Here is a 17,035-nt window from a genome sequence, read left to right on the forward strand (position 1 = left end):
AGCTTTGTGCCTTTCCTAGAACTCACTTGGTAGCCCAGGCTGGCCTTGAACTCACAGAGATCCGCCTGGCTCTGCCTCCCGAGTGCTGGGATTAAAGGCGTGCGCCACCACCGCCTGGCTTGGTATCTGTTCTTTACCCTCTCTCCAGGGCATTTCCTAATGAGTCTCCTAATGCCTTGAGCTTGCTTCAGTTCAGATTTCTCTCACTGCCTTTTATCTGTAACTTTGGTCCATACATTGACTTCAGAATCTCATCTTGGTCCAAGCATATCTGGTCAACTTTGGCAGTCAGACACAATTGATGATTTGCCTAAAAGAGATTATTTTCTTGGTATAAAATTGCATCACTGTTTTAAGTGTTCTACCATGGCAGTACATATGGCCTATTGTGAATCTTGAACAGCATCCTTATTCTTATGCTTAACTCAGGGACCATTGAAATCCACAGATCCCTTCTTTTGTACTCTGCCTGAATACGGGTAGAGTGGTGAGAAAATCTTCAGTAACTTGTGCAGAAAAACTACACATTGACTGTTGTACTTCTTAATAGAATAAGGATGACAAAAGCTTGTGGGGGTGTTAGTGATACCATCATCTTCATAAAGTCTTGGGAAAAGAAAATAGCATATTCACTATATGAGTGCCCTTTACTGTTGTTTAAGACAGAGTCTCACTGTCTTAAAGTATCCTAATGGTCTTGAATTTGAGGCCTTCCACAATGCCCCTTTTAGTCCTTGTTTGATTGTTTCTATCCCAATACAACAAACTTTCTCCACTTACATTTCCTTGGGTTTAGGAGCGGGCTGACTAAGGAACTCTCCTGTTGACTGTTGGATCCCATGCAGAATTACCAGACACTGGCAATGGAAGTTGACCCTGGCTCACTGTATATGCTGCCTCATTTCTCAGTCCATTTGATGCCAAACCATGTGACTGCAAGAGAGATGGTCCAGCTACAGTACTGGGGACCTGAGCCTTTGTAGTGAAGGATTCTATCCGTTAGAAGTGAAATGGCTGTGGGGTATTTAGTTCTGTAGCCGTGAGCACTGCCAACTTGTGTGCTGAAAATGTGAAATCCGGTGATAATAGTTGTTACTCAGGCAGCATTAATGCTAGTGTAGAAAACCTGGCAGGAAGGAGTGGCAGTCATCCAGCCATTCCTGGGAGCAAGACTAATATGAACTAGATTGACATTGGCTCCCCTGGTCAAAGGCTGGGATTCTGATGTGTCACCTGGTTCACTTGATTATCACTTCTGATCTTGAGGAGAGAGAGAGAGAGAGAGAGAGAGAGAGAGAGAGAGAGAGAGAGAGAGAGAGAGAACTAAAAAGCCATGGTGATACTAAGATTTCTGATTGTCAGTCAGGGTCTGTGTGGGTACGTGCCACATGAATGCATGTGTGTGTGTGTGTATGTGTACCTGTGTATGTATGTGTGTATGTGTTTGTGTGTGTGTGTGTGTGTGTGTGTGTGTGTGTGTGTGTATGTGTTTTGTTGTGGGGATGGGGGGGAGATACTAGTCCAGAGTTAGAGTCCAGCATTGGGGAACAAAGCTAGCTTAAACCCTGACTTTCGTTTTAGTTTTGGAAATAAGTTGCCTTTTCCTCCTTGTCAAACTGGGCATAACAACAGTGTGTGTCTCTGTGGGGCTGAGAGGATGAAATGAGGCAATCTGAAGTAAGCCCATCACACGGGGACCATCCTAGACTGAGCTCTCAGCATCCATCAGTATTATTTTGTGGGAAATCACCTTTTTATAAATCTCTAGATCTTTATTAAATGTCTTAAATTCAAAGTTGTCATAGAAACTAAGAACTTATTATCTCCAGGTTTGCTCTTTACAAACCTGAAATGAAATCTTAACTGTGGTCAAAGAGCACACTACAGTGCTGTTTCTCATCCTGACTCATGAATGCAACTTCTGTGCTCTGCTGTGACAGACTGACCTTCTTGTCTGCCTACTCAGCCTGCCCAGAATATGAAAACTATGCCAAGCCTCCCTCACCTCTGAATGTGGCCTCACACTGTGGCCCTCCTTTTCTCTCCCACAGCATATTTGAGACTCTTATTACAATGCTCACAGACCTTTTCCTTCTTTTAAGAAATTTTAATTGTGCAGAATCAGGATTAAGAGTCACCAAGATGCCTATACACATGAATGTGTACTCATACACACTCGTGGGCATACACACACACACACACACACACACACACACACACACACACACAATCATATAATACATAGAAAGACTTAAACACTCATATCAATGTAAGATCAACCAAAAAAATAGTTTGAAGTTTCAAACAATACTTTCAGTTATTTTCTTGGTTTTGAAACACACAGGGACATTATATGGGGGTTTCTTTTCCCATGAGTAGGCAGCTTATGACTTAAGAGTCATTCATCACCCAGTCCTGTCACCACTTTTCCCCATTGGATCTCAGCATAAGTCACATGCTTTGGGTATCTTTGAAAAGAACTGTGTAAGGTCTCAGCAGCTCATGGGCATCTGCTGCATCCCACCAGGAACTGTGTTGAACTCTCGTCCATCACAATGAGCAACAAATTCCTAGGCACCTGGAAACTTGTCTCCAGTGAGCATTTTGATGACTACATGAAAGCTCTGGGTGAGAAACCCTCCACAGCGAACATCCCTTTAAAGAAAGATACGCGAGATTTTCTTCTGTTTTTCCCCCCCAAGTGTCTGGGGAATGTTGTGTGGGCTGAAGTGCAATCTTCTGTGTCACTCATAAAATTTACTTCCACTTAATTGGCAATTAATTGTTATAACTTAACTTAATTGAAGCTATTTATATGCATGGAACTTGAGGACAGCTTCACAGGTTTGTCATTGGAGACTTGGGAAAAAATATTAGAATTTTAGTCAATCCGTATTCTGGGATTTTGTGAAAGCTGGTTTACTAGAAATTAGCATGCTCGTAAGATTAAGAGTTGAATATTAGAAAACTGCAATTTAAAATTTTAATCTTTATACAAGCTAAAAATTCTTTTTCTCTCTCTGCCTTGAGTTTGTCCATTATTAAATAATCTCATAAGTGTGTGAAACTTGAGAAATGAAACATCTCCTGGATGAGGATGTTTGTAATGTTTAAAAGTGGTTGAGATCAAAAGAACTGGTTGGCGGCAGTGAGTTCAGATTCAGTCACACTAATGAAGTGTTGGAACAGTGGTTACACATAGAAAAGGGTGACAGACAGTTTGTTTTATTTTGGTTTTTCCATCAGGCAGATTTAGGAACTACAAAATGTCAGAAATGAGATTCGATCAAGGATTTGAAGGGGGTTGTTCGCTGTGCCCATAGCTCCTTATTGACGGAGAAAATATTACAGAACGGTGTGGGGGGTGGAGAGGGAGAAGAGAGATTGTCTCATTGAAAGCAGCTACAACGTTTGTAATTACAAACTAAAATATCTTTAATGCTTCATACGAATCTGAAATAACTTATTTTGTGGTGAGGGTAGCACTGGGCATGGCAAAATGGGCAAACTGAATAGTTTTACTCTGTAGAACTCTGTAGGCGTCACTGTTGTAGAACTACACTAAATGCTTATGTCACTGACATGCTTTTCACTCATTCTTGAAGCATGGGAGGAAGCCCTTGGTAGGAAGCCCCACCATCTGCTCATTGAAGGTACCACTGATACAGAATGTGGCCACCATTGTCCCTCAGATGTGCTACCTTTACCAACACAATTTGATATTGCCTTGCTTTTCAGGTGTGGGGTTAGCCAACAGAAAACTGGGAAATTTGGCCAAGCCCAATGTGATCATCAGCAAGAAGGGGGACTACATGACCATAAGAACTGAAAGTGCCTTTAAAAATACAGAGATCTCCTTCAAGCTGGGCCAGGAGTTTGAAGAAACCACAGCTGACAACAGAAAAACCAAGGTAATATATGATATTTTTCTTGAAAGTTGGTCCAGTCAACTATTGAGAGTCAGGATTGTTCCTTCTAGGAGCCAGAGGGGTGGGGAATGGACATGACTTATTGAGACATCTGTCATGGACACTGAGGCAAGCCAACCACATGAACTTGTCTTCATAGAGCATGGTGACGCTGGAGAGAGGATCACTGAGACACGTGCAGAAATGGGATGGCAAAGAGACCACCATAAAGAGAAAGTTGCTGGATGGGAAGATGGTAGTGGTAAGAGCATCCCCAGTTCTCAAGACAGAAGTAATCTATACAAATACATGGATTATGCTGCTTTCAAAATGCCCCTTGTTCTTTAGAATACAAAGGGACAGAAATGCTAAGACTAAAGCCAGAGTTGGGGCTTGAGGGGAAATACCATAAAAGATTCATAGTTAAGTCCTGTGTTAGCTCAAGATTTTCAAGGAGCAGTAGCTAAACAATAAATAGCAGTTTCAAGTAGCAGTTTAAACAATTATGGAAATATGGATAAATATCACTTATTTGGACAAAAAAAACCCCAAAAGCTAAGTGTATACTTAGAAAGTAAAATATAACCCTGACAGGCTCAATAATATATAGATCATTTGTAGTAAGAGCACTTTGCTTTCAATAGTCCATAGGAACTTTCACTAACCAATAAAAAAAATGCAATCTAAGCTGTAAGTCCTGAAGACCTTTTAGTTGGCAGATCAGAATAAGGAAAAAGAGTCCACGAGATGGACTCTAAGGATTTTTAAGGCTGTGGCTCTTTACTCACTGATTAGCACAGGCACTGACTATACATACAATCCTCTAATGTTTTGAGTATTTCTTTCAGTGTGTATCGGGTCTTAGCTCTCACTGCACAATAGATTTACATGGGGAGTCAGTTCCAACATGAGGGCCCCATTATAGATCAATCAATCCAAATCTCTTAGGGAGTTTATTAGACTGCTCTTTTGGGTAAGGCAAATGTGAAAATCACTTTTGTATTAGTCACTATTCTCCTTGAGACTAAAACCAGCTTTTAAAAAAAAATCATTTTCAGAGAGAACAATGCTGGAGACCTGCTTCGGCGGGGGTGGAGGGTGGGGGAGTGGGTAGGGGTCCCAAGAGGATGTGTGGAGTGTGGAGGATGGGGGGATGGGACACGATCTGAGAGTGAATCAGGATGACTGCCAGCAGCATTTATTGAAGAAAGAATACACCTTTCATATTTTAGAGTTGCATATAGGATTAAATGGGAGAAAGAGGGCCTGTGAGCTGGGGTGTGGACTGAGATCAGGGGTTGAGGAATCTAGTGTTGACCTTGACAATAGGCACAGGGTATATGGGAATGGAAGGGCCACAAGTTCCTCTAGCCAGAAATAAGGAGAATGACTGCTTTAGCAAGCAGGAACCTTCCTCAAATCCCTGAGGGAATGGAGGCCCAAATGCCTGGCTTTGGGAAAAGGACTTCCTCTGCAAGCAGGTACTATACAACAATTTAAGAGCAATTTTCATTCCTCAAGAGGATAAGCATTGAGTTGTTCCCTAGTTGCATCCTTTTGTGTCTTAAGTCTTACTTTGTGGGCCCTATTTCCCTCTTAACACTCTCAAAATGGAAAGTAAGTCCTAATGTCTTACTCTTTTCCCATTACACAGTACCATTCTGATTTCTCTATACTTGTTAACTGAACTCTTGCCTTTAATGGCCTCAGGCTTTACATCTGAATTGTAGGCATTTCATCCTTGCGATCAGGTGTGTCTAGTAAATCTCTAACTTTCTTGATCTTGGTGTAGTTAGGAAGGCACAATGGAATTCCTGGTTCCACAGTGGCAGGGATTTCTCACCAAAGAATTATTTTGTTTAGGGAGGCCACCATTGTACACATATTCATCCTTCAAAGTCCAAACAAAATTCCCAAAGGGGAAGGCATCAACAGTAAGAATCATTAAAAATGAAATTAGAAAGGTGCTGGAGAAGTGTGGTGTGCAATATCGAAATGGTGGAAATTTGTCAAGCAGCAATGGTTGCATATGCGGTCTATGCCATCTCTTCTTTTTTAAAATTTTTTCATTTAGACATTAGAAATTATGAAGAGATCTAATAGGGCTTGTCAGTCACCAGAGGATGACCAGAAGGAGAAGGATAAGAATGAGCACAAAGGCTAGAATAATGCCCCAAATTTTCATGTCCCAAAAGAATTTAAGGAATTTATAAATCTTTCCACCATGGAAGCTAAGAAAGATTGTAACAGCATGACTTAACTTAGTCAATTGTAGTAATTTGGCCATGTAAGGCCTGTAACTAAAATGTTTGGATTATATAGGGCCTCTGCAGGAAGGGCTGCCCAAGGAGTTCAGGATAAAGGGCAGGGTTTGTGAGCCCTAGACTGTAACAGGTAGGGACTGAGGGATTCTGGGAGAACCTGGCAGCCAGGCCCAGCTTTGATGTGTTAAATAGACACCTCAGCCTTTTGTTCTGGGTTTGAAACTTGACACATCCCAGCCTTTTTGTTGACAATAAATGAATGATAAGGGATGAAGAAATCATCTATGACTACTTCCTGCTGACTTTGGGGCTTAGTTAGGGACCCAAACAGTTGGAATGTTGACCAAATCCAGGAAGAGCTGCTGTTTCTCTTGCTGGCCTAGCTCTGTGGGAACTTACGGAGTTGGAGCAGTCTGCAGTCTTTAATTGATAGGAAATCTGCTGGAACAGACACATAACATATTAAGGGCAGAACATAAAGTTAATTTTATTTTTTCTTTTAGGTGTACAGTTGAAACTTCCAGGTCCACGGTCCTGGTAGCTGGGGGAGGGGAGTCCCAAGATCAGGGAAAGGGGAAGAATTGCTGTTCCCCCCCCCCCCACACACACACACACTGCCAGGAATTGGCAGGTGGGGAAGTGGGGAAATAGGCTGTTGATTAACAGGTACTTATCTGTAGTTCATCTGACCAATGGGGTGTGTGTGTGTGTGTGGGGGGGGATCCAAGTCAATTCCCTGAAGCTTACAAGAGCCTTTTAGAAGACTGTGAGTAGATATTAGACAGATGCCTTTAGCACAAGGAGAAGCACTTTTATATCTATACTTAAAAAACAACCAAAGAAAACTTACAATCTTGAGCTTGTGACTGAATAGGAGCAGTGCTTTACTGGAACTAGATGAAAAGCTTCTCAGAACTCCGTTGGTTAAAAGTGAAAACTCTGAACTTTTGAAATCTTAATGTAACAATGGTGTAGAGAGGGAAAGAAATCTCAACCAGTTTTCATATACCTTAAAGCCTTCTTCTTTCTTATATCTTCACAAACTGCATCCACACACCTCAAAACACCTTTTTACTTTTTGTTTTACGTCCTCAGACCTTTATTCACACCTTAAAACATCTTCTTAGACCCTAAAACATTTTTTTAGATCTTCATAACTTAAGCTTTCATATCCAGAGACCTTACATAAACTTTACACTTTTTTTTTTTTCTTCAATCATTCACCACAGGATACAGGTGGTTGACTACTGGGAGCAGTCATTGTAAAGCGAGCTCCTTTAAATAAAGGAATGGTAAAACATTACATTGAGATCTGTTTTGTGAGTTTATCTCTTTTTTTGAGTCTGGTAGCCAGGTAAACTGTGTGTAGACCTAGTAGCAGCAGTTCTAGGAAAGTGAGGCCTGGGGCCTGAAGAGAATTGAGAAGGCAGCTGAAGCCTTGGGAGACAGGAGCTTGGTGCTTGCTGCCGTTAAAGTGACCTATCATCTATCAAGACTGCATATTAATAAAGACATTATAGTAAAATATTTTATAAGCTTAAAGTGCTCTCAATTTAAATATTTTCCAGTATTTTTTGTAATTTAAATGTTCTTTAAAACTCCAAAATTTCCTCTTAAAACAGTTTAAAATTTCTCAAAAATAAAGTTTTCTTTTTTATTTCAAGAGGGAGAAAACAGCACACAGCCATAACCACACAAGGCAGAACCAAGCTCCAACAGTGGGAACCGTCTTTCCGAAGGGGCTTGGGTCACCCCCATTACAAAGCCTGCCCTCTAGGTCCCAGCCTGCTCTATTTAATTGTGGCTGTGATGACACAGCCACATGTGCGGATGACAAGCATACGGCACCAACATCTCCAAAATTGTTAAGGTCCGCCGGGCGGTGGTGGCGCACGCCTTTAATCCCAGCACTCGGGAGGCAGAGCCAGGTGGATCTCTGTGAGTTCGAGGCCAGCCTGGGCTACCAAGTGAGTTCCAGGAAAAGGCGCAAAGCTGCACAGAGAAACCCTGTCTCGAAAAACCAAAAAAAAAAAAAAAAAAAAAAAAAAATTGTTAAGGTCCACCATTGCAACCAGGCTCTCTTTTGCAAGCCTCAGCTGTTCCCTGTGACCCCTTCATATCCTAAAACCAATTTCACCTGGTGACTCTTAGCGTTACAGAGTTTGGCTTTGTACATTCTTGTGTATGAGTGCACGGTGGTGTAGCTTTAATACCTTATTAAACAAACATTGTTTTTAAATCCTGTCTTTTGTAAACCTTGTTTGCAGGACAGGAATTATCATATAAAAATCTATCCTAATCAAAAATATCTTAGAGACCTGTTGTTCCCTTCTTGGTAGGCCCACTTCATGTGGTCACCTTTAATTAGGATGGCGGTGAAGTCACATGACACCGTCTTCTCCAACCCTAGCAAAGATGGTTACTAGTCACTTGGCTGCCTAAAGATGGAATCATGCCACATGGTTCTTTTAAGATTGCCTATGCATAGATTTTAATTATCAACTTTCAGGGTTACTAGTTTTAACCTTTTTTAAAAAAATAGATTTTACAGATTTTTAACCATATCTAATAAACTTATAAATCTTGAGGTGCAGAATGTTCACATAAACCGAGTATAGTTTTTTTTGGCTGTTCTACTTTGTTTCCTTTTTGAAATGAATGATAAGCAGTGCTGGTTACTAGTGGAAAGATTATGGTCACGACAGAACGTGGTTGCTTAGCAGCAGAGAGCTTTATTAGGAGGAAGAAGAGGAGAGATAAAAGGACCAGGCCTGGGGAGGAAAGAGAGAGAGAAAGATGGTGGGCTGGGCAGGGGGGAGGGAGTGGAGCAGAGCAGAGAGAGGGTAGGGTCTGCATCCAGCTTTTTAAGGGCTCCCAGTACGGAGCTATACCACACGTGCACTGATTGCGTGACTACTCCGGAGCGTAGTCGCCAGCGCACACTGATGGTGAAAGACGCAAGACTTTTGCTTAACTCCTGAACTGAACATGTGAAGTCATGTGGCTGGAGTGAGGGCAGAATTCTAACACTTTTCCCATCTGTGTCAGGCAGATCAACCTGACTCAGGTCACAGAGGGAACTTTAAATAACGTTATCCACACAAAGAAGACATCTAAACTTCTGCTAAACTAAATCCAGTGACCAGAGAGCTCAGAGATGGTAGCAGCAGAGACAGGAAAAATATCTGACCCATTTGTCTTAGCTCCATGCGTGCAACAAAACTTACAGACACACCAGAAAACATAGACCAATCCACATACATAAACGACAGACCAAAAACTTCCAGCAATGAAACAGAAGCAAGTGGGTGGTGATGGATGTCTCACTAATTGTCCTGGATGGGAGAGTACTGGGATCCCATTAAACCCACTCCATGTCCCAGATAGGGATCCCACAAAACAAAACAAACTATGATAATCCAAGTTACATGCACACACACACACACACACACACACATATACCCATGTATAGAATTTTAATTATAAGCTTTTTATTATATGTTAAAGCCAAATTTTGTTACAAATTATATAGATTCTAACCATGCCCAATGAGTGACTTACAAATTTTTTTTTAAAAAATATACCTTAAATCAGTTTCTTATCACTTTCTTAAGCTTTAAACCTTGGAGACTACAGGAACCTGGGAAACATGAAAGATATTTTGCTTTGACCTGTGACATTTTAACAAAGGTGTCCCTTCATGTGACGGGGGAGCCGGAGGAAGAAGCAGGGGACCACTTTCAGTGTCAAGGGCTTGGTGTAACACATTGCAGAGAGAAAGTTTCCACTGGCGTGTGTTCCCAGACCCTTTAAAGGTGTAGCAGCACTGAATGTCTCTTTACAAACTTAAAGTGCTCTCAATGTAAGTATTTTCCAGTATTTTTGTAATTTAAATGTTCTGTAAAACTCCAAAATTTCCTCTTAAAACAGTTTAAAATCTTTCAAAAATAAAATTTTCTTTTTTATTTCAAGAGGGAAAAAACAGGACACAGACATAACCACACAAGGCAAAACCAAGTTCCAACAGTGGAAACAGTCTTTCTGAAGGGGCTTGGGTCACCCTCTGGCCTCAACCTGGGAAGCATTACACAGCCTGCCTCCTAGGTCCCAGCTTGCTCCATTTAATTGTGGTTGTGATACCTGCCTTATCCCATGTCTCCAAGTCCAGGGTTCCCTGTTTCAGGAACCAAGGACTAAATTGTTGTACAAATTGTAGGAAGGCTGTTAGCCTAGAAGAAGCAAGCTTAATTCCTTTTTTCTTAAGAGTACACTGCATAGTATCAATAAAGAGTCTTCTTTCTTTAGACTCCTTCTGGCCCATGACTTCTCAAGTATATGTTTGTGGTGATATTGTGTTCCCCAATATATTGTGCGCCTTAATAAACCTTATCTGGGGTCAGAGAACAGAACAGCCACTAGATATAGAGGCCAGAAAATGGTGGCACACACATACCTTCAATCCTAGCATTCTGGAGGCAGAGATCCATCCAGATCTCTGTGACTTCAAAGCCACACTGGAAACAGCCAGGCATGGTGACACACACCTTTAATCTCAGGAAGTGATGGCAGGAAGCAGAAAGGTATATAAGGCATGAGGACCAGGAACGAGAGCCTGGTTAAGCTTTTAGGCTTTTAGCAGCAGTTCAACTGAGATCCATTCTGGATGAGGACTCAGAGGCTTCCAGTCTGAGGAAACAGGATCAGCTGAGGAATTGGTGAGGTGAGGTGGCTGTGGCGTGTTCTGCTTCTCTGATCTTTCAACATTCACCCCAATACCTGGTTCCGGGTTTGTTTTTATTAATAAGACCTTTTAAGATTCGTGTTACATTTGTTCTTACTTTTCACCTTACTCTTACTTAGCTTTTCTCTGCGAAGGGACTTGCAATACCCAAGGTGAAGTCCTATCCACACTGAAGCCGATGCCAAAGACCAGCTTCGGCAGAGGAGGGGGTGGGGATCAGGTCCCAAAGAGGATTTTGACCTACAGTTAGAGGAGATACTGTCCATCATGTCAGGGAAGACAGGAGATCAGGCACTTGATGTAGCTGGTTGTGGACATCAGGAAGCAAGGACAGATGGGCACTTGTACCCTGCCCACTTCTGTTTTAGTCTAAGGCCATGGTCCACGGAACAGCACTTCTCTCAACGGGTGTCAGGTCTTCAAGTCTTCCCACCTCAACTAACCCAATACAGACTCTCCTTCAAAGACATGCCTGGAGGTTTGTTTTATCTTTATGATGATTCTAACTCCCACAATGCTGACAACCAACAGTAAGCATTATAACTGTGATTTTTTTTTCTTGGATTCCATGCATAAAAATTGCTGCTTAGTGAATATCATGGATAGAAACACAGATCAACTTTCAAAGTTTTCCTCAAATTTCAGTGGTCATAATTGTGAACTGCTGGAGAACTGGCATATGAATATTTTATTCCTTTCTAAATGCAATCACATGAGTTCGTTGTAAACTGCTGTTTTATTCCAAATGTCCTGTTCTCTAACTTGTATTTTAAATAGCCAATCTCCCTCTTTTAAGGAATGTATGATGAAGGGTGTGGTCTGCACCAGAATTTATGAGAAGGTCTGAGAAAATCATTGCGTCATTCAGCCGGTGTTTGACCATCTAAGATCGGAAATCATTCCTCAAGACCTGCGTACACTGCAGCCAGTTTGTCTGGGTTTTGCATTTGTCTTAATATGCCCTATAGGCAAAGGTTTAAACTGAGGATTAACCAAAAGTTGTTAATTTAGACATTTTCCATTTTCATCCATGTCTTTACTGTGTTAATCCCTCTGTACTGACTAGACACAAATAGTCCATGAAAACCACTGTCTGCTAAATTTCAACCTAGGCTGTGCTCATACTGTTTGAAACAATGATAAGAAGAAGTAATCAAATACTAAAAGAAAGTAAGACTATTGACCTTAACAGTGATAAATGTTTCTAGGGGCCTGGACAATTATGAGGCAGGGGAAATCACAAAGAAAACAAAGCAAGAGGATGAGCTGTTTTAAACTGGGCAGTTCGAGTTTCAGCCAACAGGAGCAGCCTCCATTCCATTTCGGCCAAAGTTTATAATGTACAGACAATGAGATGCACAGCTACCACAGCAATTGAATGTATTATGATAAGTGCATGTACCTATGCACTTCACATCCTGACCAACATAAACACATTTCCTTAACCTTAGAAAGCTTCCTCATCCCCCTCCCCAGGTAATATTTGTTCTGCCTCAACCCACAAGAAGCCAGGACGATACTGATTTGGTGCTAGATTAGCTTTGCCTAAAACAGAACCAGACCTCATGTATTCATTTCTGTTTCCTTTTTAAAATTCAGCATTATGTTTTTCAGGTTCATCCAGATTGTTCCATGTATTAGTCTTTCTATTGATGAGTATTATTCCAGTGTATAACTGTATCATTTTAGTTATCCATCCTTCTATTGAGACAATTGGGTTATATAACCAGTGTTGTATATGATGAATAAAGCTGCTACATTCTTGTACAAGACTTTATGAACATATGGTCTCTTTTGTGTTTAATAAATAACTAGCTGTAAAATTACTGACTCCAATAATTCTTTTTTTATGTTTTTTTGTTCTTTTTTTTTTTAAATTTTGCAATACAATTCAGTTCTACATATCAGCCACAGATTCCCTTGTTCTCCCCCCTCCCGCCCCCCTCACCTTCCCCCCTGCCCACCCCCCATTCCCACCTCCTCCAGGGCAAAGCCTCCCCCGAGGACTGAGATCAACCTGGTAGACTCAGTCCAGGCAGGTCCAGTCCCCTCCTCCCAGGCCGAGCCAAGCAACCCTGCATAAGCCCCAGGTTTCAAACAGCCAACTCATGCAATGAGCACAGGACCCGGTCCCACTGCCTGGATGTCTCCCAAACAGATCAAGCTAATCAACTGTCTCACCTATTCAGAGGGCCTGATCCAGTTGGGGGCCCCTCAGCCATTGGTTCATAGTTCATGTGTTTCCATTCGTTTGGCTATTTGTCCCTGTGCTTTATCCAACCTTGGTCTCAACAATTCTCTCTCATATAAACCCTCCTCTTTCTCACTAATTGGACTCCCAGAGCTCCACCCGGGGCCTAGCCATGGATCTCTGCATCCAGATCCCTCGGTCGTTGGATGGGGTTTCTAGCACGACCAGTAATTCTTGATATGCAAGAATGAGGCGCCACTGTGCTTATGTAAGAATGAAACTAATATATGATTGAGTAAATGATAATTGTGTGGCTGCTCACGGCAATCAGATGTTCATGGTGGTAGATGGCATATACAAAGACAGAATGAGAGAAGGCAGGGAAAAAATCCATGAATAAATGCAATGGATCAGTATAAATCCATGGTTTCTATCATGGTGTGAATATGAAATATCCCTTATGTGTTGAAGTCTTGACCCTTAACTGGTGGTGCTGTCATGGGAGATGATAAAAACTTTAGCAGGTGGGGTCTAGATGGAAGAAGTAGATCACTGAGGGCATGCCTTTAAAGGTTACCACTAGTCCCCTTCTTTTTGTGCCTCCTATCTTCCAGGAGTTTGGGTTGACTCTGCCAACCCAGTTGTGATGATGTTCTGTGGCATCTCAGGCCCAGAACTACTGTAACTAACTAACTAAGCATTTGGAAGTCTGACTTCCAAAGCTACCAGCAACCGCCCCCCCCCCCCCAAAACACATACACATTGTTTATATTGGGTGTTTTGTCACAGGGACAAAGTCTGACTAACACAGTCTCTAGCTGTGTGTATATTCATAAAGAGATACAATTGTACAAGCACAACTACGTGTGTGTGTGTGTGTGTGTGTGTGTGTGATGTGTGCCTGTACCTATTGTGTGTTTACATGCTTGGGTCTCCTAGTCTTGTCTCCCCAAAGAGCTCAGAAGTACAGATACCCCAGGAATAGCACTCGGGGCTTGGTGTCTAATGCCATTTCTCACCAAAAGGAACCAAAGTCCCCTGGAGAGATGGCTGATTTCACATCAGGATCGAGTAGGTGTTAAGTGAGATTTAAACATTTTTATACACTAAAAATCAAAAATACTCAAAGAAATGATAGAGGTGTGTTATCCGAACACAAATAAACTTCCATTGGCTAAACTTGGGGCAATGTGGATGTAAAAATACTTGATAAATCACAAGTTTAGAACCATTAATAAATCAGAAATTCATAAATTAAATCATCATGAATTGTAAACCACTGGGAAAGAGTAACCCGAGCCTCTGTGCTGATATCGTGGCTAGGTGATAGATGGTAGATAGAAGATGGGAAGGAGCTGTAGAGTGCATGCTAAACTTGAAAGGAGTTCTGGAAAACAGGCATTGGTTTTCAACCACCACAGCAAACATTGGCTCAAGCGAAATTATCAATGGATTATAAAGCTAGAAGACACTGTGATGAGGAGGAGGAGCTTAAGCCTGTTTGTCACTGGTTACTTTTCTCGTTGCTATGACGACACAGCTGACCAGAGCAACTGAAGGAAGGAAGGATTCACTTCAGCTCTCAGTTTAAGGATACAGTCCATCATGGTGGAGCAAGTGTGACGGAGGCAGAAAGCAGTTGGTCACATTGCATCTGCAGCTAGGAAGCAGAGAGAGAGATGCACCCTGTGCTCAGGGAGCTGTCTCCTTTCCAGCCAGGCTGGGACCTCAGCCCAGGGAATGACACCACCTACATGCAGTGGCTCTTCTTTCCCCAGTAGAATCTCTCTGGAAACGTTCTCATAGACAGTGAGTCTCCCAGTTGACTCCAAATCCTGTCAAATTGCTGATGACATCACAGTTTTAAAGCATTCTCACACAAACTGCTAATGCTCTTAAAGGGGGAGAAATAATGCATATGAGGTGTCAAAACTGAACGGCCACTTGGCTGGGTGGTTGAAATGAACCTCACCAATGAAGGGCAGACAAGCAACATGCGCCCTGCAAAGGAAGTAATGTCATCTAATGAACATTGTGTTTGGGCATCCACATGTGAGAATAATCAAAAGGAATCAACCAAGAAATTAAAGAATGAGTAATGTTTTATTTAAAAACGAATGAGGGTATTGACTGGGTTACTCAAAATGCCAATGTCATAAAAGATAAAAAGAGGCTGTGGAAATCTTCCAGATTACATTATACTGAAAATACATGGCAGCTACCTGCAGTGAACGATCCTGGATGTGTCTTGTGTATGTTACAAAGGAAAACATTGGGTCAGTCTGTGAATTACAGTACACACAGGGGATTAGATTATAGTGAACTGTGATTAAGGCAAAGACTGTCTCTGTTCTTGGAAAACACATGACATTTTGGGTAATGGGCCATATGTATGTGATTTAGTCTCATGTTTTCAGAACAATATATGAGTGTGTTTGTAAACACATAAATACCCATCCAAAGAGAATGGCAAAGCAAATGGGGTAAAGTTGAACAATAGTATAATCTGAATGAAAGGTGTGTTTGTTGTCTATGAATTACTTTGTTTCTCATGGTTTTTTTTTTCTACAAATTAGTATGCTTCTTCCAACTTCCTTGTAAGTTTAAAATTCTTTTCAAGCCAGGCAGCGGTGGTACATGCCTTTAATCCCAGCGCTCAGGAGACAGAGCCAGGCGGATCTCTGTGAGTTCGAGGCCAGCCTGGTCTACAGAGCAAGATCCAGGACAGGCATCAAAACTACACAGAGAAACCCTGTCTTAAAAAAAAAAAAAAATCTTTCTAAAGAAGGTGTTTTGTGTAAGCCTTCTCTAGGTCTCCAGTTGACGTGTTTCTGGTTGTCAGCCTTGCTTTTATTTTTGTCTGTCTCCTGCCAGGCCAAGCCACAGAAAAGGAATGTTCAAAACTGTGCTCCTAGTTTGAGAGGTTAATGGTAATGTGACTTGCCATAAAACGCATCCGTCAATAAATATAATTACTCTATTATACAAAAGCCCTGGGTACTTTTTACTTTCATAACAGGAAAACTATTATATTACTAATGAGGAAGAGAAAATAATCATTTCAGCAGGTTGTAAATGTTGCTAAATTTAAAAAGGTTTCTTAATAGCCACAAAGGAGGGCATGGGGAAAAACCTAGTATCTGAATCCATTTCAGTTATTGTAGCATGACACATGTCATACTATGTCACATGTCATGATAACAACAGAAAGGCAGCCCTCACTGTTCTGGGGGCTGGGTAGCACAGGGTCTAGGTGCTGGCACTTTTGCTCTGTGTAGGGCCTGCTTCCACACTGACAGATGTGTCATTTGCTTCCTCATGTGCTGAGACTGGAGACTGACTTCCCATGGGCCTCCTTTATAAGGTACCAGTACGATTCAAGGGGGGGTTCTACTTGTTCATGAAAGCTAATTACTTCCTAAAACTATTGACCCTGGCAGTTAGGATTTCAACATATGGATATGGGGAGAACACTTAAGGTTTGAATGTCAACTGTCCTGCAAAGACCCATATACTAAAGTCTGGGTTCTCGGCCCGTGTTATTAGGAGGTGATAAAACCTGTAGGGGTAGGAGGGTCTAGTGGGAGACGACAAGATCACTGGAGTGTCTCACTGAAGAGTATATTGGGCTCCTGGGCCTTTCTCAGTTTCTTTGCATCCCATCCACCATGAGGTGAAGTCACTTTGGTCCTCCACACTCTACCTGCCCCAGTATTCTGCCTCACCCATGGGACAAACATCCAATGGGCCCAAACCTCTAAAACTATGGACCAAATCGAGCACTTCCTTCTTTGAAGTTGGCTTAACTCAGGTATTTTTAGTAGTGATGGGAATCGAACACAAACATCAGATAGCACTTAGGATCCATAATATTTAAAAATGAGCTCAACATACAATTTTGATTGCCTAGTATTTTTCACTTAATATCATA

General features: G+C 41.7%; 1 protein-coding gene across 1 annotated transcript; it reads left to right on the top strand.

Moving 5' to 3' along the window:
* Positions 1–2,555: 2,555 nt before the first annotated feature.
* Positions 2,556–11,760, top strand: Pmp2 (peripheral myelin protein 2). The gene is made up of 4 exons (XM_059255667.1): positions 2,556–2,628; positions 3,739–3,911; positions 4,069–4,170; positions 11,710–11,760. The coding sequence occupies exons 1-4, from the start codon at positions 2,556–2,558 to the stop codon at positions 11,758–11,760; spliced, it is 399 nt and encodes a 132-aa protein (XP_059111650.1).
* The last annotated feature ends 5,275 nt before the right edge of the window (positions 11,761–17,035 follow it).

This window comes from Peromyscus eremicus, chromosome 2, assembly GCF_949786415.1.
Source record: "Peromyscus eremicus chromosome 2, PerEre_H2_v1, whole genome shotgun sequence".
In the NCBI taxonomy this organism is placed as follows: domain Eukaryota; kingdom Metazoa; phylum Chordata; class Mammalia; order Rodentia; family Cricetidae; genus Peromyscus; species Peromyscus eremicus.

Excerpts from the sequence above, each read along its gene's own strand:
- Pmp2 (XM_059255667.1), top strand. The coding sequence starts at position 2,556 with ATGAGCAACAAATTCCTAGGCACCTGGAAACTTGTCTCCAGTGAGCAT. Across the intron at positions 2,629-3,738 it reads TGACTACATGAAAGCTCTGG|GTGTGGGGTTAGCCAACAGA; the intron begins GTGAGAAACCCT and ends CTTGCTTTTCAG. Across the intron at positions 4,171-11,709 it reads TGGATGGGAAGATGGTAGTG|GAATGTATGATGAAGGGTGT; the intron begins GTAAGAGCATCC and ends CCCTCTTTTAAG.